Here is a 26373-nt window from a genome sequence, read left to right as displayed (position 1 = left end):
GTAAAAGTTTACGCACGCACGCACGCACGCACTCACGACGGACAATCTGTGACGACATAAGCTCCATGGCCTTCGGCCAGTGGAGCTAATAAAACTACTCGCCTACTGGAAGTTCTTGTCCAAATATCTGTACGTTTATGGATTTTTTAAAAATTTTGATATGGCAAATCCTTCACATACAAATTGTTAAGTATCAAAAGTGGGTAGCTATTCCGATCGGGATTCCGGGTTAAAGCATATTACATCTATAAAATATCATAAAAACAAGAAATATTACCAGTTATTTTATTTAATATTAGTTCCGTACACAAAAAATAAATATCCAACTTCTAATTATGAGTTTGACAGGTTTTCTTCATTTCATTCTGTCAAACATAACGATATATATATGAAGGGCACCTGCAAGGCTTCTGGGCACAATTTTAAAACAATCGGAATATTTCGACCATGGCCGAGTTGTTACGATTGTATTAATGCACCAGTCAATTGTAACCACACACCCCCCAGGTCCGGGGAATAGCCGGGACTTTGACTTTCGGTCCAGCCAACCCCGGGTAAAATCCGCGCCCTGCAGGGACGAACTGTTGGTTAAACCCCGGCCATATGCCCCCGCACCCCAGAGACTCTATAATAAAAGGCACAATCTCTGCTAAATTTGGCGCTAAGACCACCGCACTCACCCTGCCCTGCGGGGCCACCTTGAAACACGGCTCTTTTCCCTGGCTATCCCCGGTATACCCGGCTATCCCTGGTATACCCCTGGACCTGGGGGGCGGGCCGTGGTTACAATTGACTGGTGCATAACAAGGTCTATCTCGAAGCTTGCCAGAGGTGGCCGAGTTATTACGATTGGATCGAGTTGTTCCCCTTGGCATTAATTGTTGTCGGTGTCAGTCAACTTTCATTTTATTGGAAAGGTAAACAATGTGTTTTTTTGCATTAAATGCTTGTTATGTGCAAAATAACTTTTAACTTACATGGTAAAATATGAATATAGCCTGTGTGTATCATCTATCGGTGTACTAAGACTTCCTTTGCTTACTGTTAAATCGAAGTTGATATATAAATGTATATTTTTTAGTACATATATGTTGAGGATTTAATTACCTTTCAAATTATGTGGCCATAAAAAGTATTTCTATAGTATGTGTCCGACACCTGACCTATTTGTTGACATAGGGGTCGGCCATTTTGTTTTGTGATGTATGTATAATCAATCGGTGTATATGACATTTTCACTAGATAACAATACCAAACATGGAGGTAACATGACCGCGAATATGCACATTGTTAAGAATATGCAGGTACCCGTTCACGTGATCCTTATTAGGCATGTTTCGTATTACATCGATAGACGGTCTACTGGTTAGCGACCCCTTTTCAGTCGGAAATGGAGATTTTTCCTTCGTTACTTTTGACACAAGATAGATATTACGATAAAACTTTACACTCAGACAGGTTGGCTCCTCAGACAAAAACTGTTGTTGTTTTTTTTTAAATAGAAAGGGAAACCGAATATTCCCACGTGCAAAGTACCCTTATAATTTCGCTAAAATAAGCACCCTACTGTACCAATTATTCGCCCACCCCATAAATTCGCTGTTCTTACGATGTTTTTCATATATTTCTCTCTAAACTATATGTTCAAACATTTTTATTTTATTTTATCAGTCTAGCGACCGTTTCAAACGACAATTGATCAATAAATATAATATGTTAACTATTACATACTGTTTATGTATGATTAAAATGATAAACACCTACTCAGTAAGCCACCTCTGCAGAAAATTTGAAAACCTACCGGGATTCCTTCTTAAAATATGACCTACATGTACATTATGTATGCTTATTTACAGACTTCCGAAGAGGGACAACACATATCCATACAAGAATGTAATAATTTATTCACAATTTGAGTTGCTTCCCTTAGACGAAAATTTTGGTGATTACACCGTTTTCAGGTTTTACTATTTGCTTTTTCGAAAATTGAATGTAAAATACAGCAATTTATGGTATTTGTATAATTCAACAGCGGTTTTATACTTTATAATGACAAATCAATAATGTCGTCTGATAGTGCAAGGTATAATGAAAATTAAAAAATCCTTACAGGACCTCATGCAAATGAGCACGCGCGTGATGACATCATCCCTGCGTGCAACTTACAAGGTCAGAAGTGTAAACAATGTTTATTTGGGTCGAATTCCACATACTACTAACATTTAAACGCAGAAAAACCAGCTGATATATGTCAAAAATGATGCCGCAATGAAACGCCTGACTGATCTGTGTAACATATTTTGTTTTGACTGGTCTTAACTGGGTGGGCGAAAAATTGGTACGGGCGAATAATAGGTCGCTAACCAGTACACCGATAGATGATAGATTGAGTATAAACCTTATGATCAATTTCGACCATAAAATACTTTACTTAATACAATTTCAATATTTTTAAAACACCCCCGCATTTTGCACCAACCCGTTTAGACGTTAGGGATTGGAAGAGTTCCGTATAACACGTCTATTATTTTAAACTATTGGAAGTACCAGCCAAATACGTCATTTTATAATTGATTAAATTGTTCATTGTTTAACTGAAAACACAAACAGTACCTCTACATTAAAAAGATATTGTACGTGGACACTTTATTCCTGTCTAGTGAGCATTGGTCCACAGACACGGCAAGTCAACAGTTTGAGGAAGAAAACGAAGAAAAGCCAAGATCATCAAGATGTTTACCATTTTCTTTCGCACGCGATTTCGAAAGGCAAAACGTATTATCACAAACGGATAAAACCGGTATGTGACTTAACTGGAATTACAGAAATTCATGTAATTACAACAGGAACAGACATCAACTTATTACTATTTTTTTCATTGTATGAACATTGGAATACACTTTATAATTGGTTAATATTTCAATACAAAAACAATGACTACGACGAAACAGCCTAATAGCTCATGTCAACTCATTAAGTACAAAGTCAAAATATTTTCACTTGCTTCAAGAAGACCACCGATTGACACGTCGAGAATTACTGTCCACTTCCATCATTGGTGAAAGTGCAATTTCTTATGTGTCCGGTGTTGGATGTGCACACGCTGAGAATTACTGTCCATTACCATTTTTGGTGACAGTGCACGGCAGGTGTCCGGTGTTGAATGTGTACGTACACGCTGAGAATTACTGTCCACTTCCATCATGGGTGATAGTGCAATTTCTTAGGTGTCCGGTGTTGGATGTGCACACGCTGAGAATTACTAACCATTACCATTTTGGGTGACAGTGCACGGCAGGTGTCCGGTGTTGGATTTGTACGTACATGCCGAGAATTACTGTCCACTTCTACACGCTGAGAATTACTGCCCATCACCATTTTGGGTGACAGTGCACGGCAGGTGTCCGGTGTTGGATGTGTACGTACATGCCGAGAATTACTGACCATTACCATCATGGTTGACAGTGCAAGCTCAGAGTCAAGCTCAGTACGGATGGCAGTGCACATCATCACGAAATACCACTGTAAATATTTTAATTGTTATATTCATTGCACGGCAACTTTTTAAATGTTCGGTGCTGGTTGTTCACAAGCCGAGACTATTCCTATTCAAACGACAGCAGGGGTCCTCACGAAGTACCATTGTGAATAAGTGTTCTTTTCATTCGCCCTCAACGTCCTTTCATTTGTATATGTGTTGTTTTTCATTATTGTAAACCAACATAATGCATTGTCCGACAATTATGTAACCCCTGTTCCTAGTATCCGGAAACATACTGATTTTTTTGTACACCGAAAAAATTTATTGTACATAGTTAAGTTGTCTGTCCGTTTGTATGTAACTACATGTATGTTTTTGATAAATGAACTGTATGATTATTGTTCATAACGGGCGAACTTTTAAAAATGTGCAATACCAAATTAACAAGTCCAAGAATAAAACGTTTCATATAAATTGTTCTTCAACATTTCAATGTGCTATACTATGCTTTTTAACTCCTCTCTCCACCTCTTTTTCCCTTCTCTTGGAACACTCAGTTTTTATACGATTTCACATACGCCTAATGGCATTCAAGCTGCGAAGGCAAAATTACCGTTTCTGAATTTGTTTGTACAAAGTGACAGTCATATAACTTTAAATAAATCATTACTTATGGTCACTTAGGGTTAGTTTACAGTTACTGGGTAAAACAATCTGCGGATCTACATCGTTAAATAATAAGTAACAAAAGTTCCAAAACACCCTGTCAACTCATTAGAATTAAGTTGTAGTACCATATGATGTTTACATTAGGCATTAACCGTGTACAATTTTACCAGAAACATTGCATGCTAACCGTTTAAACATTTGATTTTGAATGTGTTCAACAATAAACATACATGTATTTTACTTAATCTGTTAAGTCGCATTTGGATATAAACGAAACCCTAGCCGAGTCGTTTGAAGACAACCACAACGTTTTTAAATAAACACAATATTGTAACGTGCCGGGGCTAACTTTCAAATGGTTATTTATAAGATTTTCCTCTTTGGCTACTTTGCCAAATAATTTGCACTAATGATTATTTAAAATGATTGGATAGTGAAATTAATTATCGTTCGATCAATGATAAATCAACAAAGATTGGAATATTTACAGTTTTCATAGACGCACATATTAAATTATCTTTCTTTTCCTATATCCCTAGCTTTTCACTTAAAAACTGTACTAATAGTATTATGTCAATGTATGGTAATGTTTTTTCCGTTTACTTTCAAGACTTCTATGTACAAGGAGGCGCTTTTCTATTTAATACTCTCTTGTTCACAGTTTAGTCCATCCTTATATCTATGTTAAATATAGATAGTTCGATATAAACCCCTAGGGAATTAACATGAATATTTGCCGCTAGGACAAATAGTGTTTAACCCCTATTAGAGATAATAAATATAGTACACCTTGTCTTATCAAGTTGTTGCTCTCGCAGAAGCCAGCTCAAGAATGAGAAAATCCGCTGGTTTGCTGTATTTATACTCACGATATCACGTGACCACATTGGACGGTCCTAACCGGTTGGAATAGTCCATTTTCAAAGTCTTTTTCCGTAGGGGTTTCGCCTTATATTTTCATATTTTCAGAAAACGACATAATAAGTATAAATCGCTGTTCGCATCATGATTGTTAATATCTAACCATCTTATTTCAATTTACGATCATGTTGTATCGTTACCTGTTGTTGTTTTTTTATTGAGAAATTCACTCTCTAAACTAATTTCATACCCCATATTAAAAGTTTAGCATTGAGCACATATGAATGATATCCAAATAGTAATCCAAATAATAGTTGATAATGAATACTTACTATTTACTATTTCCTCTTGTCCTTTTAAAGAATACTTGCTACAGAAATATATTGTTTGTAAGACAATTGAAAAACAGCGGTTTTCTAACTTTTCAAAACAAAAGTGAAAGTTAACAAAATTTTGCAAAAATATATACCTTACTGTAAAAGCAGCAGACAACAGTTTAACAATGTATCGCTCGGCCCAAATTTGCTACAATATTAATAAATTAGTTAAACTACATTTACATAAAGTCCCATAAGCCACTATATTACATTATGCATAAACATAAATGAAAATGTAAATATAACCAATAACTAAAGTAAATTTATAGAAGTAAAAAGCAAGAATACAGAATACAAACATGATACATGTATATCGATGATATAAAACTGTTTGTGTGTGCTTTAATTGTGATTCTATAAAACACACAAAAGGGCTCATCGTAGTACATGTATAACCTGGAAGTTTATGGACGTTGTGTATATCTGAGATTAAGTATTGTGCATTATAACACACATATAGGATCTGACACGAGTTGTCATTTAATACAAGATTTTATTAAACGAGTTCATGAAATTTGTTAGTAAGCGAGCCTCTGGCGAGCTTACTAACAACTTTCATGGACGAGTTTAATAAAAATATTGTATAAAATGACAACGAGTGTCATATCTTTTTTTATCACTTGCTTAAAACGGTGTTTTTATTACCAATTTAGTTCCACGTTCCACTTTCTAAACCCATTGTTTGACAGCCAAAGTACACTGAGTGGAATGTCAACGATGCGCCATATAAATAGTTCCAAATGAAAATGACAAAAACAGCTAGCAGTTATCAAGTTTTAATTCTGATAAAGCGCTGAACAAGTCACAAGTATAAAAATGTGTAGTAAAATATCCAACAACATGAATAACGAACAATTTTAACCATTAAAACACAATAAGTACACAATTTGATGACGTTACACTGAGAGTACATGCTTTACGCGGTTTATGTGACCTACATCGGTCTGTCAAGTTTTACTGTGTGCACGGATTTAAAAGTTATTCGCTGTCGCTTTCTACGATGACTTTGAAGCGTTTTCTTAGTGTACATGGATTTTCACAACATGCAGATGATTACGACGAAGCCTTACTCTGCACTGCATGGATGTTGATGTTGAAAAAGTTCCATCAAGAATGTTTCCAGAGAACAAGCTGTTCTTACCGTCTTGGGACGTACGTGTGATGAGAAACCTGTGCTGCGGAATTCGTATTTGTGTTTTCGTAACGGTTACCGACAGCTGATTAAACTGGCAAGCAAATTGTATGGTATTGGTCGCATATTGCCTGTTAAGATGGAGATGTTTGAAATGTTCTCGTGTTGTTTGTCACTAATGTGGCTGTATTTGTTGACTGACTGGATATTTCTGTGACTAGTAATCTACATTATCTGGTTGGCGGAACATTGTTATCAGAAAGTTTTCGAACAAGATGCTTTCTGGCACTATGATTCGTTAGCCATTTGTCTCCCAGAAGTCCTACCGCTTCATTATTGAGGTAAGTATTAAGAGTACTGACTCAGGGACTGTTTCTAAAATTATTGAAAAGTTTAATGTAAAAAAAGCCACAGGAGCAGACAAAATATCAGTAAAATTATTAAAATTAGGTAAGCAGTCTTGTTGAACCAATAACAGACCTGGTCAATCTTTCAATTTTAACACAAGTATTCCCAGATAAACTTAAGGAAGCCCAGGTTACTCCTCTACATAAGAAAAACGACACAATGACAAAATCAAATTATAGACCAGTCAGTATCTTACCAATTCCATCTAAAATATTTGAAAAAGTTATGTCCTTACAGCTTTCTGAATATTTCGACAGTATCTTTGATAACTTTTTATGTGCATTTAGGAAAGGCCATGGTTGCCAAACTACACTTTTAAAATCACTAGAAGATTGGAAAAACGCCTTAGACCAAAATTTATACTTAGCAGCTATCCTAATGGATTTATCAAAAGCATTTACTGCCTACCTCATAACATTTTATTAAGTAAACTATCCGCCTATGGCTTATCCGAATCAGCAACAACTCTTCTTCAATCGTATCTCACTGGACGCAAACAGCAATTCAAAATTGGTAATGTCGTCAGCTCATGGAAAAATATAAAGAAAGGTGTGCCTCAAGGCTCCATACTAGGTCCTTTACTTTTTAATGTATTTATTAATGATATTTTCTATTTCATACAGAAAGGAACACTTTATAATTACGCAGATGACAACACACTATCTTTTAGTTCACCTGATTTTAATGAAGTTAAAAACGTTTTAGAACAAGAAAGTCAAATTCTCATTGAATGGTTTAATTTTAATTGTATGCAAGCTAATCCAGATAATTTTCAGGCTATAGCTGTTGGAAAAAGAACTTTTGATAAAAAACAACTTTTAATATAGGTCCAGCTGTTATTACCTGCGATGAAGTTGTTAAGCTGCTCGGTGTAGACATAGATTATCAGTTAAATTTTAATTTTCATATAAGTAATATTTGTAAAAAGGCAGCAAGACAACTTAATGTTTTGAAAAGAATTGGGTCTAATTTAAGTAAATTAAATAAGCTTACTATATTCCATACATTTTTAATTTCAAAATTTAACTTCTGTCCAATGTCATGGCATTTTTGTTCTGAAGATAATACTAAAAAATGGGAAAAAAATCAGGAAAGAGCTTTAAGATTTGTCTACAATGACTATGAATCATCTTACAATAACCTACTAGCTAAAGTTAACTTACCAAGCTTACATATAAGAAGAATGAAAACCATGGCAATAGAAACTTTCAGAATACTAAATAACTTAGCACCTCCTGTCTTATCAGAATTAGTACATAAAAGAAAATCTAAATATAATTTCAGATGCACAAATATTTTGGAAATTTTTAGAGTGAAAACAACTTAATTTGGTAAGAATTCCTTCAGATATGCTGCCCCTGTGCTGTGGAACTCACTACCAGAAAACTACAGAACATGTTCAAACTTTAATCAATTTAAATCTCTTATGGCTTCTTGGAATGGTCAAAACTATAGATGCATTGCCTGTAATTCCTCATCAAATTAAATTATTGTTTTCTCCTTTTCTAACTTAACTTGCATGTCAACTTGTGCTTATTATTTTTGATTTGTGCTTGCTTGTGACAAAGTTGTTGCATCTTTATAGTCAATATTTCTGCTTTTGTTCCATGCATGTAAACTTGTTTAGGACATCATAACATCCATTCTGTTTTATATGTGTCGTATAATCTTATTTCTGATTTCATTAAATGTTTTAATATGTTCCTGAGAATGTTTAGCTAATGTAGTTACCCTCTGTGAGAAAGTTGCTGATCAGTTCTTCTCAAATCTGATTTGGGGGGATAATTTATTTCTTAAAACCATTTTTCTTTGCAGTCGCACTTTTGTGCTGGTATTGATAATTCAGTGTTTTATTTACACAAGTTCTTATAGCAGTTTTTAGGCCACTGGTCAGGATCAGCAGCTTTTTCCACAGCTTTAGATGTGCTTAATATGTGTGCTTTTAGATGATATATAATATAGAAATATCTAATACTTTTTCCTTTTATAGCTATTTTTACTCTTGTTGTTCTCATATACATTTGTTAAAGGTCGGTTAAAAAGCTCATCAGAGCTTATGTTACATATGTTTGTGTCTTGCCGACTTGAAATAAAACTTATTGTATTGTATTGTATTGTAAGTATTTGTTGGCGTTTAAACCATTTTGTTTACAAACAATGCGGAGGGATATCTAGGTCGCGTGTGATTAGTCTAGGCAATAGAAATGTCTGATATGGTATCTTACACATGTGTAAGATAAAAATATTCGTAATGGGTATATTACACGGAAAACAAGGGTAAGCATGTGATAAATACAATTAATAAACAAATGTGCATACACAGAACGAAGTGTTTTGCAAATAGATAATTTTAAAAATATATGTAAATTATCAGTGGATTCGAAGTCGGATTTCCATTGAATTTTCATTTCATTTATTTTTTGTTCAAGTATCTACAACTTCGGCGATTTTGAATTTATTTCATCAGAATTTAAACCTTTTATCATGTGCATTCAAATATGCATACAATAAAACATGTTGGATCTTGAATGGAATTGTATTCCGGTTTCATCACGTACCAGTATAACAACTATTAAATAGATGAAACGTCTTATTCTACAAACGATACAGAGTTTCCGATTTGAACTGTATAATTCAATATTTACATGTACATGTATTAACTTGTGATATATGTTTTAATTGTTTTGCTATACTTCACCATATTCCAGGTCCATGTTGGCCCTTGCTCTGGAGCGCAGACGATGCCGCCGAAACGGGTAGTGCACGCGCCCACGACACTGCCAGGCGCACGAGGGGTCGGGATCCTGATTCGGCAAGTAGGGAGCAGTCATGGGCATGTCTGGCAGTTTTTCGAAATGAACCACAGTATCTAACTACAGTATAAGGTAAGAAAACATCGAGTTATAAATTGAGTTTCTCTCGATCTGAGTTAAAAAGCTGAACTAACCCTGATGTTTTATGTCAAGGTCAACAACCTCATGAACACTCATGATTGCAGTAGAAAGATGAAATGTTTGACCTTAAACAGAGATTATCCCATATTGTTTCAAACGCCTAGTTGAAGCCTTCAATAAGTGACAACCAACCACACCCCAATCAATGTATAGTACACAACTTTTGTGTATTGATTTTTGTTTTATTGCTGACTTCTGTATATCAGATCTAAGATATTTTCCATTTAAAACTTTATTTTAAATGTTTTATAAGTCTGTCTCATTATTTTGTTCTATGAAGACATGAAGTGGACAGCCTGTGTGATTTTGCTGTTCTGTGTAGTGATATGTAGCGGACAACCTGCATCATTCTGTTCTTCTATGAAGACATAAAGTGGACAACTTTTGTCATTCTGCTGTTCTATGTAGAGATGAAGGCGATAACATATGTCATTCCGTTGCTCTTTGTAGGGATAAAGTGGACAACCTGTGTCATGCTGTTGTCTTATATTAAACAAGATGAGAAATCATAACATATTAACGTGCAAAAATTTCCAGGATCAAAGAAAAATCTCCATTTTACGATATTATTGGCAGTATCCAAATATGATAAAGTTTAGCGAGCTCCTAAATACAAGTAAAAAATTCTCGTTAATCTGTCAAAGTTCGCCAGATATTTGATGAATCACGTGAAAATTTAACAATTATTAATTACTCTACTTCTTCTTACCTTCAGGCTTATAATCCAAATCACGCAGCGATCATTATCTCAACAAAGTCCATTATTCATAACTAGTTAAATCTAAATAATCTCATATTTAATTTGTAGCAAGTGCAAGACCACTTACACCATTCATAAATTTAAAGTGGACAACCTGTGTCATGCTGTTGTCTCATATTAAACAAGATGGGAAATCAAGCTAAGCATGTTTACCCTTTTTACTGCGATGAAAGCTGATGGTGTATTACATGACTTTAAATAATGACTTAATTTACGTCTTGTATGTGTCCCATTCCCAGATATCTACATATATCCTCGGGAGTCTACTTCAAGAGATCTACATGTGCTCTCCGGGTGTATAACTCTTTTTTTTTCTTTTTTTTTTCAAGAAAACAACATGTGTTTCCCGAGTGTCTACTTGTATTACCCTGATATATGCATATGCCTCCCATGAGTATAACTGTATTTCCCTGATATCTACATATGCTTCCCGGGTGCATAGCGGAATTTCCGTGGTATCCACATATGCTCCCCTGGTGTAAAGCTTTGATGCTTTGGAAAACTAGTAAATTAACGATTTGTAAGTTTTCAAAAATAAGATTTACTAGTATTACTTTTTGAAACCGCAACATTTAGCAGCATGAACTTTGGATAATTACAAGTAATCCGAAGATTTGGGTTTAAATCTTCGTCCGCGTCCTCTCTTTCCGGTAGCAGCCGGTTGTCGCCCGAGAGTGACACGGACGTCGCCAGAAGCCCGGAAACTGGTTTCACAAGCCCCAAACTAGGATCAATCAGCCCGGAAAACGACATTGACATAAGCCCGGAAACGTCGCGAGAGGACAAGAAGAAGAAAAAGCTCGTGCGCACGTGCTATACAAATGAACAGATTCAGACACTACTTAAGATGTTCCACGATAATCCTTATCCCGACTCAGAAGAGATGGAAGATATTCCGCAAACGTTTGGGGTCCCTGATAATAAAATAAAGGTACGCAATCGAAAGTACAAGTATGCTTTGAAATTATTCAATAACATATATAAAAAGTAACTTACTTATTGTTTTCTTTTCAGTTTAATTCGATAAATAGCATTAATTGAAAAAAGATTTAAAAACGGTTGAATTCGACTTTCACTAGAAATAACCATAGATGTGTTTCGTTCTCTTTCAGATTTGGTTCCAGAATAAGCGTGCCCGTTGGAGGCGCCGCGTCAACGAATCTGTGAACAGCTACCCTACCGGCTACATGCCAATGACGCCCGCGATTTCGTCCGTCAGTCCGTTCAGCTACATGACTTCCGGCCATATGATGGCCGCCTCCTCACCGCAACATATGACCGGTGGCTACTTTAATCCCTGGATGCAGACGAACTCCATCAGTTCAAACAATAACAGCAGCACCCAACATCCGGTGAACCCAACCCAGTCGCAACTTTCGCCCATGTCACCATCTCTGTCGAATCAGAGATACCCATCCATTACCATGACATCTGGCAATGTTTCTTCATTCTCGTCTGCTCCGATTCCCTACTCAATAAGGACTTCACCGCAACAAGTGATGACGTCACACTTTCCGTCGGTTACGATTTCACCAAATAACAATTCATACTTGTCGTCTGTTTCATTGTCATTGGCATATCCCCGATCGTCATCGCAAGAAACAATGACGTCACATCTCAATCCGTCCTACCAGTATTACGGACAATGTGCTTCCGGCTACAGTGGGTATACAAATCCCAGAGCAGTGAATTAAATATCAGCGATATATCAGCATGAAGTTTGGATAATTAAAAGTAATCCGAAGATTTGGATTTAAATAACGCGAATGATTTTTGTCAGTCAATAGTGTAGCTGGTCACCTTACAGCTTGTCATATTGTCAAGGACAGCGTTTAATAAGGAGCGTGCGCCGTTATTAGTAACTAGCGTTGCAATGCTTCCGCACAGTAAAATTATGGCCTGTTTTTAACGGAAGTAAATCAACAACAAAAATCATGTCCCTCTTTCTCGTAATTAGTATAAAGTGTAAATAATATAAGTTCATGATTGCTGAAACAAAGTGACCATTATTCACTCATCACAGGTCTGAATATTGCCACCAGCTAACAGTTTGTGCGAGTTAACGAGTTCACTCAAAAAGTGTGATAATGATGTTTCCCAAGCCCTTATATAAGGGTTAAATAATTCCAAGCCAAATCAGAATCAATCTAATCGATCTAAAATAATCAAAACAGAAACAAACAGATTAATACAACACGCTGAGAAAACTGTGATCCATCAAAATGCACGAACATGTAAGTAGTCTGATTTTTACTTAATTATATAGTATTGGTGTATTATTTGGAAGCAATTCATATGTCATATATATGAACAAAAGTTTCACCAAGATATTTAATACACATAGGTACATATAGGGCCAATGATTCAGAACATAATAGGCCCATTTGCTTATTAAATGGAACAATGACTGTGTGCGAAATAAAATTTAAATAAATCACCTGCGAAGTATAAAGCAAGTTCTTGCTTCAAAATATATAAGTAAAATGCATTTATAAATATTCAATAAAAATATTTCAAATACTACCGTCGTTGCTTCGGGTCAACCCCACTTCATTCAAACAAAGAATTCCAAGCTTATGAAATAAAATGTATAATTACCATATAGGTTCTAATAATATTTTCATACAATGCAATACCTATTTGAAAATTTCCACATACAATGTAGTTATGTACACTAATTTATAAATGTCCAATGCACAACTTTTACAACACATTAGAGGTTCATAAGTCAGGGGAATTTCAAGTGTCATTAAATATCAATTTGATTCTCCTCAGATCATACAGTCTACAAGGGACCACACGGAGCAGCAGAGCTATGGCGGCGGCATTTCCGCTCTGAACGAGTTGTTTCCCCTGAAGTCGTCCGTCATCGTGCCAGTACATTCAGCCGCCAGGACACCGGATACAGATATCCTACCGCTCAAATCCATGAGCGTCTCTCCGGTCCTGCCTGGAACCGGACTTTTCACGCACAATGTCACTCGTATGCTCAGTCAGACAGATGAGCCGGGACGCCGCGAGGAACAGGTCCCAAGCAAGGCCACATATTCATCAAGATTTACCCCGTACAGCACACCCCGCTGTCTGTCTAACAGACAAACATTTTCCCTAGGCAGTGAACAGTTGCGAACCGTGGATGCCGCAATTATGGACTCTTCAATGACTTCGCAGGGATCCATCTCCCCTCACTCGTCCTTATCTTCGTCCACGTCCTCTCTTTCCGGTAGCAGCCGATCGTCGCCCGAGAGTGACACCGACGTCGCCAGAAGCCCGGAAACATGTTTCACCAGCACCAAACTAGGATCAAGCAGCCCGGAAAACGACCGTGACATAAGCCCGGAAACGTCGCGAGAGGACAGGAAGAAGAAAAGGCTCGTGCGTACGTGCTATACAAATGAACAGATTCAGACACTGCTTAAGATGTTCCACGATAATCCTTATCCCGACTCAGAACAGATGGAGGATATTGCGCAAAAGTTTGGGGTTCCTGATAATAAGATAAAGGTACGCAACCGAAAGTACAAGAATGCTTTGAAATTGTTTTATAACATATATAAAAAGTAACTCACTATTTTTTTTTAATTTTCAGTTTAATTCGATAAATAGCATTAATTGAAATAAGATTTAAAAACTGTTGAATTCGACATTCACTAGAAATTACCATAGATGTGTTTCGTTCTCTTTCAGATTTGGTTCCAGAATAAGCGTGCCCGTTGGAGGCGCCGCGTCAACGAATCGGTGAACAGCTACCCTACCGGCTACATGCCAATGACGCCCTCGATGTCTTCTGTCATTCCGTTTAGCTACATGACTTCCGGCCATATGATGGCCGCCTCCTCACCGCAGCATGTGACCGCCGGCTACTTTAATCCCTGGGTGCAGACGAACTCCATCAGTTCAAACAATAACAGCAGCACCCAACATCCGGTGAACCCCGCCCAGTCGCGACTTTTGCCCATGTCACCAACTCTGTCGAATCAGAGATACCCATCCATTACCATGACATCTGGCAATGTTTCTTCATTCTCGTCTGCTCCGATTCCCTACTCAATAAGGACTTCACCGCAACAAGTGATGACGTCACAGTTTCCGTCGGTCACGATTTCACCAAATAACAATTCATTCTTGTCTTCTGCTTCATTGGCATATCCCCGATCCTCACAAAAAATAGAAATGACACCACAAGTCAATCCGTCCTACCAGTATCATGGATAATCTGCTTCCGGCTACAGTGGCTACACAAATCCCAGAGCAGTGAATTAAATATCAGCGATATGTAACATTACATTTTGTAAACGTGAATTATATTTATTTGTATTGTTCTTTAGCCTGCCGTTCTGATTGTTACCTGTTGTTATAGTTGTTATTGCAATTTCAAATTTATCTTTGCAAATATGACTGTCCATGTACTGTTTAATCCATGTGAATTTAAACATGGATAGAAGTGCTATTCTGTACATTATTATAAAATAAACAGATAAAACTGTATTTGGTGTTGTATGTTTTGAAGAAGATGAAAAAAACGAACAAAATAAAATGCAGTACATATGTATAAATCAAGCAGTTAATCCGATTTTAAACTGCCTGTATTTCCCAGATATCTTCCCGGGTGAATAACTGTATTTCCCAAAAGTAAATATGCTTCCCAAAGTATGCCTGTATTTCCCAGATGACGACATATGCTTCCCAGGAGTCTATTTGTAATTTCCAGATATCTGCATATGCTTCCCGGGAGTTTACCTGTATTTCCCTAATATCTACATATGCGTCTTGTTAAATAGAGCGAATGAATATTTTAGTCAGTAGGGTAGCGGGTCACCTTACAGTTCGCCATGTTGTCAAGGGCAGCGTTCAATAAGGAGCGTGCGCCGGTGTAAGTAAATAGCGTTGTAATGCTTCCACAAGGTAGATATAGAACGATAACGTTCATTCTACGTGTTACCGTTTCGTTACGGGAGATTATGTTTAGAATAAAAGAAGGAATACTCTCAGGCATGGTAAACTTAACAATGAAATAAGACTGATGAGCTTGGCACGTTACATTTGCGATGCAGTTGTCATCCGGCCGTCGTGAAGCCCACAATACTGTGGTACATCTGTCGTAAAAACTTGTTTATCACATTATTATTCAATTACGATACCAGATAACGGCTCGTTGGTCTAGGGGTATGATTCTCGCTTAGGGTGCGAGAGGTCCCGGGTTCAAATCCCGGACGAGCCCAACTTTTTTACACATATGTTTTCCAACAGGTATTACAGACCTTATTTATGAAAGGCTGCATTCTCAGATCTAGCGGGTTCATTTTTGTTATTTGCGAATGAAAAAAAAACGGGATGAATCAAGCTTGTGCAAGATTATTCATTCGCCAATATCATTTTTTATGTATTACCAAGGTGTCAATCTAAAGTCCACGACTGTACACATGCACACATGGCAATCTCTATGTTTTAGTAGAAGTCTCTGTGTATGAGCGGCAGTCTCTATATATCAGTGGCAATATCGGTGTGTGAGTGGCAGTGTAAGTGTATGAGGGGCAGTATCTATGTAACAGTGGCAATATCTGTAAATGAGCGGCAGTCTCTATATATCAGTGGCAATATCGGTGTGTGAGTGGCAGTGTAAGTGTATGAGGGGCAGTATCTATGTAACAGTGGCAATATCTGTGTATGAGCGGCAGTCTCTATATATCAGTGGCAATATCGGTGTGTGAGTGGCAATATTGGTGTGTGAGTGGCAGTGTAAGTGTATGAGGGGCAGTATCTATGTAACAGTGGCAATATCTGTGTATGAGCGGCAGTCTCTATATATCAGTGGCAATATCGGTGTGTGAGTGGCAGTGTAAGTGTATGAGGGGCAGTCTCTATGTAACAGTGGCAGTATCTGTAAATGAGCGGCAGTTTCGATATATCAGTGGCAATATTGGTGTGTGAGTGGCAATATTGGTGTGTGAGTGGCAGTGTAAGTGTATGAGGGGCAGTATCTATGTAACAGTGGCAATATCTGTAAATGAGCGGCAGTCTCTATATATCAGTGGCAATATCGGTGTGTGAGTGGCAGTGTAAGTGTATGAGGGGCAGTATCTATGTAACAGTGGCAGTATCTGTAAATGAGCGGCAGTCTCGATATATCAGTGGCAATATCGGTGTGTGAGTGGCAATATTGGTGTGTGAGTGGCAGTGTAAGTGTATGAGGGGCAGTATCTATGTAACAGTGGCAATATCTGTAAATGAGCGGCAGTCTCTATATATCAGTGGCAATATCGTTGTGTGAGTGACAGATTCGATGTGTGAGTGGCAGTATCGGTGTGTGAGTGGCAGTGTAGGTGTATGAGGGGCAGTATCTTTGTAACAGTGGCAGTATCGGTGAATGAGCGGCAGTCTCTATATATCAGTGGCAATATTGGTGTGAGAGTGGCAGTGTAAGTGTATGAGGGGCAGTATCTATGTTACAGTGGCAGTATCGGTGAATGAGTGGCAATATCTGTGAATGAGCGTCAGTATCTCTGTAACAGTGGCATTATCGGTGTATGAGTGCCAGTATCTGTGTATGAGCGGCTGTATCTATATATCAGTGGCAGTATCGGTTTGTGAGAGGCAGTATAAGTGTATGAGAGGCAGTATCTATGTAACAGTGGCAGCATCGGTGTATGAGTTCCAGTATATGTATATGAGCGACTATATCTATATATCAGTGGCAGTATCGGTGTATGAGCGCCAGTCTCTATGAGATAGTAGCAGTATCGGTGTATGAGTGCCAGTTTCATGAAATAGTGGCAGTATCGGTGTATGAGTGCAAGTATCTGTGTATGAGCGGCAGTATCGGTGTATCAGTGGCAGTATCTATGTATGAGCGGCAGCCTCTATGTAATAGCGACAGTATCGGTGTATCAGTGGCAGTATCTTTGTATGAGCGGCAGCCTCTAGATTAAACTTTAATATTTAAATGAGACCTTTAAGCTAAGTAAGCACTGTATTTTTGTGGAAACAGTTATTCTCTATCGAATGATACCCAAGTAATGCCCATAAAGTATAATACTATCGGATCTTAAAAAACTATTCCCTTACTTCATTAATTTTAAACAGGAAAGTCGCCACAACAAAGATATGTTTAGTGTCTAAATTGCGTTAAACAAATGTACAGTTTGTATTTGTACATCATACATTGCACACTACCTAAACATATGATATTCGTCTTCTACTGTATAAACGTGTCGTACGTTTAACCAGTTTAACCATAATGTACAATAAAATAATGTCTGTCATAATTAGTATTAAGTGTGAATAATAAAAGGTCATGATTGCTGAAACAAAGTGACCATTATTCACTCATCACAGGTCTGAATATTGCCACCAGTTAACAGTTTGTGCGAGTTAACGAGTTCACTCAAAAAGTGTGACAATGATGTTTTCCAAGCCCTTATATAAGGGTTAAATAATTCCAAGCCAAATCAGAATCAATCTAATCGATCGAAATCAATCAGAATAGAAACAAACAGATTAATACAACACGCTGAGAAAATTGTGATCCATCAAAATGCTCGAACATGTAAGTAGTCTGATTTTTACTTAATCATATACTATTGGTGTATTATTTAGAAGCAATTCATATGCCATAAATATGTACAAACTGTTTCACCAGGATATTTAATATCCAGAGGTACATATAGGGCCGATTATTCAGAACATAAAAATAAAATAGATCATCTGTGAAGTATAAAGCAAATTCTTGCTTCAAAATGTATTAGTAAAATTCATTTATAAATATTCATAAAAATCATTTCAAATAATACCGTCGTTGCTTCGGGTCAACCCCACTTCATTCAAACAAAGAATTCCAAGCTTATGAAATAAAAAGTATAATTACCACATACTTTCTAATATTTTTTTCATACAATTCAACACCGGTTTGAAAATCTCCACATACAATGTACACTGATTTATGAATATCCAATGCACAATCTGTTCTTTTACAACACAGTAGAGGTTCATAAGTCGAGGGAATTTCAAGTGTCATTAAATATCAATTTGATTCTCCTCAGATCCTACAGTCTACAAGGGAGCACACGGAGCAGCAGAGCTATGGCGGCGGCATTTCCGCTCTGAACGAGTTGTTTCCCCTAAAGTCGTCCGTCATCGTGCCGGTACATTCAGCCGCCAGGACACCGGATACAGATATCCTACCACTCAAATCCATGAGCGTCTCTCCAGTCCTGCTCGGAACCGGACTTTTCACGCACAATGTCACTCGTATGCTCAGTCAGACAGATGAGCCGGGACGCCGCGAGGAACAGGTCCCAAGCAATGCCACATATTCATCAAGATTTACCCCGTACAGCACACCCCGCTGCCTGTCTAACAGACAAACATTTTCCCAACATAACACGGACACACTCGATGGTAAGTTTTTAAATTATTTAAAAAATTGTTTCCAAATTTTGTTACGTGCAAGCACATTTTCTTCTCTTTTTTTCTCACAAATTATGTGCATGTACATATTATCTTGCTGACAAACACGATGGTAAGTCTTCAGCCTTTTATTTCAGATGACAACCTGGAAGGCAGTGGACAGTTGCGAACCGTGGATGCCGCAATTATGGACTCTTCAATGACTTCGCAGGGATCCATCTCTCCTCACTCGTCCTCATCTTCGTCCTCTCTTTCCGGTAGCAGCCGATCGTCGCCCGAGAGTGACACCGACGTCGCCAGAAGCCCGGAAACAGGTTTCACCAGCCCCAAACTAGGATCAAGCAGCCCGGAAAACGACCGTGACAAAAGCCCGGAAACGTCGCGAGGAGACAAGAAGAAGAAAAAGCTCGTGCGTACGTGCTATACAAATGAACAGATTCAGACACTACTTAAGATGTTCCACGATAATCCTTATCCCGACTCAGAACAGATGGAGGATATTGCGCAAAAGTTTGGGGTTCCTGATAATAAGATAAAGGTACGCAACCGAAAGTACAAATTTGCTTTGAAATTATTTTATAACATATATAGAAAATAACTTACTTAATGATTTACTTTTCAGTTTAATTCGATACATATCAATAATTGAAATAAGTTTTAAAATCTGTTAAATTCGACTTTCACTAGAAATTACCATAGATGTGTTTCGTTTTCTCTCAGATTTGGTTCCAGAATAAGCGTGCCCGTTGGAGGCGCCGCGTCAACGAATCTGTGAACAGCTACCCTACCGGCTACATGCCAATGACGCCCGCGATGTCGTCCGTCATTCCATTCAGTTACATGACTTCCGGCCAAATGATGGCCGCCTCCTCCCCGCAGCATGTGACGGCCGGCTACTTCAGTCCCTGGATGCAGAACAACGCCATCAACCCGAACATTAACAGCAGCGCCCAAATTCCGGTGAACCTCGCCGAGTCGCGACTTTCGCCCATGTCAACTTCCCTGTCGAATCAGAGATGCCCATCTGTTACCATGACACCTGGCAATGTTTCTTCATTCTCTTCTGCTTCGACGCCCTACTCAATAAGGACTTCACCGCAAAGAGTGATGACGTCACAGTTTCCGTCGGTTACGATTTCACCAAATAACAATTCATGCTTCTCTTCTGCTTCATTGGCATATCCCCGATCCTCACAGAAAATAGAAATGACGCCACAAGTCAATCCGTTCTACCAGTATTACGGACAATGTGCTTCCGGCTACAGTGGTTATACAAATCCCAGAGCAGTGAATTAAATATCAGCGATGTGTCACATTACATTTTGTTAACGTAAATTATATTGATTTATTTATAAGTATGTTCTGATTGTTACCAGTTGTTACAGTTGTTATTGCAATTTCAAATTTATCGTTGTAAATATGACAGTCCAAGTTCTGTTTAATCCACATGAACTTCAACATAGATAAAAGTGCTATTCTGTACATTATTATAAAATAAACAGAAAAAAAATACATTTGTTGTAGTATATATTAGACAAGGGGGAAAACTAACAAAATAAATTGCAGTACATATACATATATATAAATCAATGAGTTAATCTGCTTTTGAACAAGATTGTGGCACATCTGTCGTAAAGATGTCTTATCAGTTGTAAAAACTTGTTTACGGCATTTCAATCTGGTGTCATTATAATTCAATTTCCTAATCATGTAACGGCTCGTTGGTCTAGGGGTATGATTCTCGCTTAGGGTGCGAGAGGTCCCGGGTTCAAATCCCGGACGAGCCCAACTTTTTTACACATATGTTTTCCAACAGGTATTACAGACCTTATTCTATGCAAGGCTGCATTCTCAGATCTAGCGGGTTCATTTTTGTTATTTGCGAATGAAAAAAACGGGATGAATCAAGCTTGTGCAAGATTATTCATTCGCCAATACCATTTTTTATGTATTACCAAGGTGTCAATCTAAAGTCCACGACTGTACACATGCACACATGGCAATCTCTATGTTTTAGTAGAAGTCTCTGTGTATGAGCGGCAGTCTCTATATATCAGTGGCAATATCGGTGTGTGAGTGGCAGTGTAAGTGTATGAGGGGCAGTATCTATGTAACAGTGGCAATATCTGTAAATGAGCGGCAGTCTCTATATATCAGTGGCAATATCGGTGTGTGAGTGGCAGTGTAAGTGTATGAGGGGCAGTATCTATGTAACAGTGGCAATATCTGTGTATGAGCGGCAGTCTCTATATATCAGTGGCAATATTGGTGTGTGAGAGGCAGTATATGTGTATGAGGGGCAGTATCTATGTAACAGTGGCAATATCGGTGTATGAGTGGCAGTATCTATGTAACAGTGGCAATATTGGTGTGTGAGAGGCAGTATATGTGTATGAGGGGCAGTATCTATGTAACAGTGGCAATATCGGTGTATGAGCGGCAGTCTCTATATATCAGTGGCAATATTGGTGTGTGAGAGGCAGTATATGTGTATGAGGGCAGTATCTATGTAACAGTGCCAGTATCTGTGTATGAGCGGCTGTATCTATATATCAGTGGCAATATTGGTGTGTGAGTGGCAGTGTATGTGTATGAGGGGCAGTATCTATGTAACAGTGGCAGTATCGGTGAATGAGTACCAATATCGGTGTGTGAGTGGCAATATCGGTGTGTGAGTGCCAGTACATGTGTATGAGGGGCAGTATCTATATAACAGTGGCAGTATCGGTGAATGAGCGGCAATATCTGTGAATGAGCGGCAGTCTCTGTGTATGAGTGCCAGTCTCTATATATCAGTGGCAATATCGGTGTGTGAGTGGCAGTGTAAGTGTATTAGGGGCAGTATCTATGTAACAGTGGCAATATCTGTAAATGAGCGGCAGTCTCTATATATCAGTGGCAATATCGGTGTGTGAGTGGCAGTGTAAGTGTATGAGGGGCAGTATCTATGTAACAGTGGCAATATCTGTGAATGAGCGGCAGTCTCTATATATCAGTGGCAATATCGGTGTGTGAGTGGCAGTGTAAGTGTATGAGGAGCAGTATCTATGTAACAGTGGCAATATCGGTGTGTGAGTGGCAGTATCGGTGTGTGAGTGGCAGTGTAAGTGTATGAGGGTCAGTATCTATGTAACAGTGGCAGTATCTGTAAATGAGCGGCAGTCTCTATATATCAGTGGCAATATCGGTGTGTGAGTGGCAGTGTAAGTGTATGAGGGGCAGTCTCTATGTAACAGTGGCAGTATCTGTAAATGAGCGGCAGTCTCTATATATCAGTGGCAATATCGGTGTGTGAGTGGCAATATTGGTGTGTGAGTGGCAGTGTAAGTGTATGAGTGGCAGTATCTATTTAACAGTGGCAATATCTGTAAATGAGCGGCAGTCTCTATATATCAGTGGCAATATCGGTGTGTGAGTGGCAATATTGGTGTGTGAGTGGCAGTGTAAGTGTATGAGGGGCAGTATCTATATAACAGTGGCAGTATCTGTGAATGAGCGGCAGTCTCTGTGTATGAGCGGCAGTCTCTATATATCAGTGGCAATATCGGTGTGTGAGTGGCAATATCGGTGCGTGAGTGGCAATATCGGTGTGTGAGTGGCAGTACATGTGTATGAGGGGCAGTATCTATATAACAGTGGCAGTATCTGTGAATGAGCGGCAGTCTCTGTGTATGAGCGGCAGTCTCTATATATCAGTGGCAATATCGGTGTGTGAGTGGCAGTGTAAGTGTATGAGGGGCAGTCTCTATGTAACAGTGGCAGTATCTGTAAATGAGCGGCAGTCTCTATATATCAGTGGCAATATCGGTGTGTGAGTGGCAATATTGGTGTGTGAGTGGCAGTGTAAGTGTATGAGGGGCAGTATCTATGTAACAGTGGCAATATCTGTAAATGAGCGGCAGTCTCAATATATCACTGGCAATATCGATGTGTGAGTGGCAGTATCGGTGTGTGAGTGGCAGTGTAGGTGTATGAGGGGCAGTATCTTTGTAACAGTGGCAGTATCGGTGAATGAGCGGCAGTCTCTATATATCAGTGGCAATATTGGTGTGAGAGTGGCAGTGTAAGTGTATGAGGGGCAGTATCTATGTTTCAGTGGCAGTATCGGTGAATGAGTGGCAATATCTGTGAATGAGCGTCAGTATCTCTGTAACAGTGGCATTATCAGTGTATGAGTGCCAGTATCTGTGTATGAGCGGCTGTATCTATATATCAGTGGCAGTATCGGTTTGTGAGAGGCAGTATAAGTGTATGAGAGGCAGTATCTATGTAACAGTGGCAGCATCGGTGTATGAGTTCCAGTATATGTATATGAGCGACTATATCTATATATCAGTGGCAGTATCGGTGTATGAGCGCCAGTCTCTATGAGATAGTAGCAGTATCGGTGTATGAGTGCCAGTCTCTATGAAATAGTGGCAGTATCGGTGTATGAGTGCAAGTATCTGTGTATGAGCGGCAGTATCGGTGTATCAGTGGCAGTAATTATGTATGAGCGGCAGCCTCTAGGTTAAACTTTAATATTTAAACGAGACCTTTAAGCTAAGTAAGCAATGTATTTTTGTGGAAAAATTATTCTCTAACGAATGATACCCAAGTAATGCCCATAAAGTATAATACTATCGGATCTTAAAAAATTATTCCCTTACTTCATTAATTTTAAACAGGAAAGTCGCCACAACAAAGATATGTTTACTGTCTAAATTGCGTTAAACAAATGTACAGTTTGTATTTGTACATCATACATTGCACACTACCTAAACATATGATATTCGTCTTCTACTGTATAAACGTGTCGTACGTTTAACCAGTTTAACCATAATGTACAATAAAATAATGTCTGTCATAATTAGTATTAAGTGTGAATAATAAAAGGTCATGATTGCTGAAACAAAGTGACCATTATTCACTCATCACAGGTCTGGATATTGCCACCAGTTAACAGTTTGTGCGAGTTAACGAGTTCACTCAAAAAGTGTGACAATGATGTTTTCCAAGCCCTTATATAAGGGTTAAATAATTCCAAGCCAAATCAGAATCAATCTAATCGATCGAAATCAATCAGAATAGAAACAAACAGATTAATACAACACGCTGAGAAAATTGGGATCCATCAAAATGCTCGAACATGTAAGTAGTCTGATTTTTACTTAATCATATACTATTGGTGTATTATTTAGAAGCAGTTCATATGCCATAAATATGTACAAACTGTTTCACCAGGATATTTAATATCCAGAGGTACATATAGGGCCGATTATTCAGAACACAAACATAAAAATAAAAGAAAAGAAAATAAATCACCTGTGAAGTATAAAGCAAATTCTTGCTTCAAAATGTATTAGTAAAATTCATTTATAAATATTCATAAAAATCATTTCAAATAATACCGTCGTTGCTTCGGGTCAACCCCACTTCATTCAAACAAAGAATTCCAAGCTTATGAAATAAAAAGTATAATTACCACATACTTTCTAATATTTTTTTCATACAATTCAACACCGGTTTGAAAATCTCCACATACAATGTACACTGATTTATGAATATCCAATGCACAACACAGTAGAGGTTCATAAGTCGAGGGAATTTCAAGTGTCATTAAATATCAATTTGATTCTCCTCAGATCCTACAGTCTACAAGGGAGCACACGGAGCAGCAGAGCTATGGCGGCGGCATTTCCGCTCTGAACGAGTTGTTTCCCCTAAAGTCGTCCGTCATCGTGCCGGTACATTCAGCCGCCAGGACACCGGATACAGATATCCTACCGCTCAAATCCATGAGCGTCTCTCCAGTCCTGCTCGGAACCGGACTTTTCACCCACAATATCACTCGTATGCTCAGTCAGACAGATGAGCCGGGACGCCGCGAGGAACAGGTCCCAAGCAATGCCACATATTCATCAAGATTTACCCCGTACAGCACACCCCGCTGCCTGTCTAACAGACAAACATTTTCCCAACATAACACGGACACACTCGATGGTAAGTTTTTAAATTATTTAAAAAATTGTTTCCAAATGTTGTTACGTGCAAGCACATTTTCTTCTCTTTTTTCTCACAAATTATGTGCATGTACATATTATCTTGCTGACAAACACGATGGTAAGTCTTCAGCCTTTTATTTCAGATGACAACCTGGAAGGCAGTGGACAGTTGCGAACCGTGGATGCCGCAATTATGGACTCTTCAATGACTTCGCAGGGATCCATCTCTCCTCACTCGTCCTCATCTTCGTCCTCTCTTTCCGGTAGCAGCCGATCGTCGCCCGAGAGTGACACCGACGTCACCAGAAGCCCGGAAACAGGTTTCACCAGCCCCAAACTAGGATCAAGCAGCCCGGAAAACGACATTGACAAAAGCCCGGAAACGTCGCGAGAAGACAAGAAGAAGAAAAAGCTCGTGCGTACGTGCTATACAAATGAACAGATTCAGACACTACTTAAGATGTTCCACGATAATCCTTATCCCGACTCAGAACAGATGGAGGATATTGCGCAAAAGTTTGGGGTTCCTGATAATAAGATAAAGGTACGCAACCGAAAGTACAAATTTGCTTTGAAATTATTTTATAACATTTATAGAAAATAACTTACTTAATGATTTACTTTTCAGTTTAATTCGATACATATCATTAATTGAAATAAGTTTTAAAATCTGTTAAATTCGACTTTCACTAGAAATTACCATAGATGTGTTTCGTTTTCTCTCAGTTTTGGTTCCAGAATAAGCGTGCCCGTTGGAGGCGCCGCGTCAACGAATCTGTGAACAGCTACCCTACCGGCTACATGCCAATGACGCCCGCGATGTCGTCCGTCATTCCATTCAGTTACATGACTTCCGGCCATATGATGGCCGCCTCCTCCCCGCAGCATGTGACGGCCGGCTACTTCAGTCCCTGGATGCAGAACAACGCCATCAACCCGAACATTAACAGCAGCGCCCAAATTCCGGTGAACCCCGCCGAGTCGCGACTTTCGCCCATGTCAACTTCCCTGTCGAATCAGAGATGCCCATCTGTTACCATGACACCTGGCATTGTCTCTTCATTCTCGTCTACTTCGACGCCCTACTCAATAAGGACTTCACCGCAACAAGTGATGACGTCACAGTTTCCGTCGGTTACGATTTCACCAAATAACAATGCATACTTGTCTTCTACTTCATTGGCATATCCCCGATCCTCACAGAAAATAGAAATGACACCACAAGTCAATCCGTTCTACCAGTATAACGGACAATGTGCTTCCGGCTACAGTGGTTATACAAATCCCAGAGCAGTGAATTAAATATCAGCGATGTGTCACATTACATTTTGTTAACGTGAA

At 38.6% G+C, this 26373-nt stretch overlaps 1 protein-coding gene, 1 long non-coding RNA gene and 2 other non-coding genes across 4 annotated transcripts in view; 3 read left to right on the top strand and 1 right to left on the bottom strand.

Moving 5' to 3' along the window:
- The window catches only part of LOC128218246 (uncharacterized), a 28635-nt gene extending 25881 nt beyond the window's left edge, over positions 1-2754 (bottom strand). Inside the window, exon 1 of the long non-coding RNA XR_008258343.1 lies at positions 2614-2754. This is a non-coding gene — a long non-coding RNA (uncharacterized LOC128218246). The remainder of the gene's footprint in view (positions 1-2613) is intronic.
- A 700-nt stretch (positions 2755-3454) lies between these two features.
- The window catches only part of LOC128215106 (serine-rich adhesin for platelets-like), a 40845-nt gene continuing 17926 nt past the window's right edge, over positions 3455-26373 (top strand). The window contains exons 1-12 of the mRNA XM_052921832.1: positions 3455-3487; positions 9637-9740; positions 11255-11573; positions 11755-12138; positions 13418-14146; positions 14330-14713; positions 18682-19039; positions 19186-19586; positions 19769-20335; positions 24673-25030; positions 25176-25576; positions 25759-26166. Of these exons, the coding sequence (XP_052777792.1) occupies positions 3455-3487; positions 9637-9740; positions 11255-11573; positions 11755-12138; positions 13418-14146; positions 14330-14713; positions 18682-19039; positions 19186-19586; positions 19769-20335; positions 24673-25030; positions 25176-25576; positions 25759-26166 (4446 nt within the window). The remainder of the gene's footprint in view (positions 3488-9636; positions 9741-11254; positions 11574-11754; positions 12139-13417; positions 14147-14329; positions 14714-18681; positions 19040-19185; positions 19587-19768; positions 20336-24672; positions 25031-25175; positions 25577-25758; positions 26167-26373) is intronic.
- On the top strand, positions 15792-15863 carry Trnap-agg (transfer RNA proline (anticodon AGG)). The gene has a single exon. It is a non-coding gene; the product is annotated as a tRNA-Pro (tRNA).
- On the top strand, positions 20764-20835 carry Trnap-agg (transfer RNA proline (anticodon AGG)). The gene has a single exon. It is a non-coding gene; the product is annotated as a tRNA-Pro (tRNA).

This window comes from Mya arenaria, chromosome 2, assembly GCF_026914265.1.
Source record: "Mya arenaria isolate MELC-2E11 chromosome 2, ASM2691426v1".
In the NCBI taxonomy this organism is placed as follows: domain Eukaryota; kingdom Metazoa; phylum Mollusca; class Bivalvia; order Myida; family Myidae; genus Mya; species Mya arenaria.
Note: the sequence above shows the minus strand (reverse complement) of the source record. Positions and strands in the feature narration are given on the sequence as shown.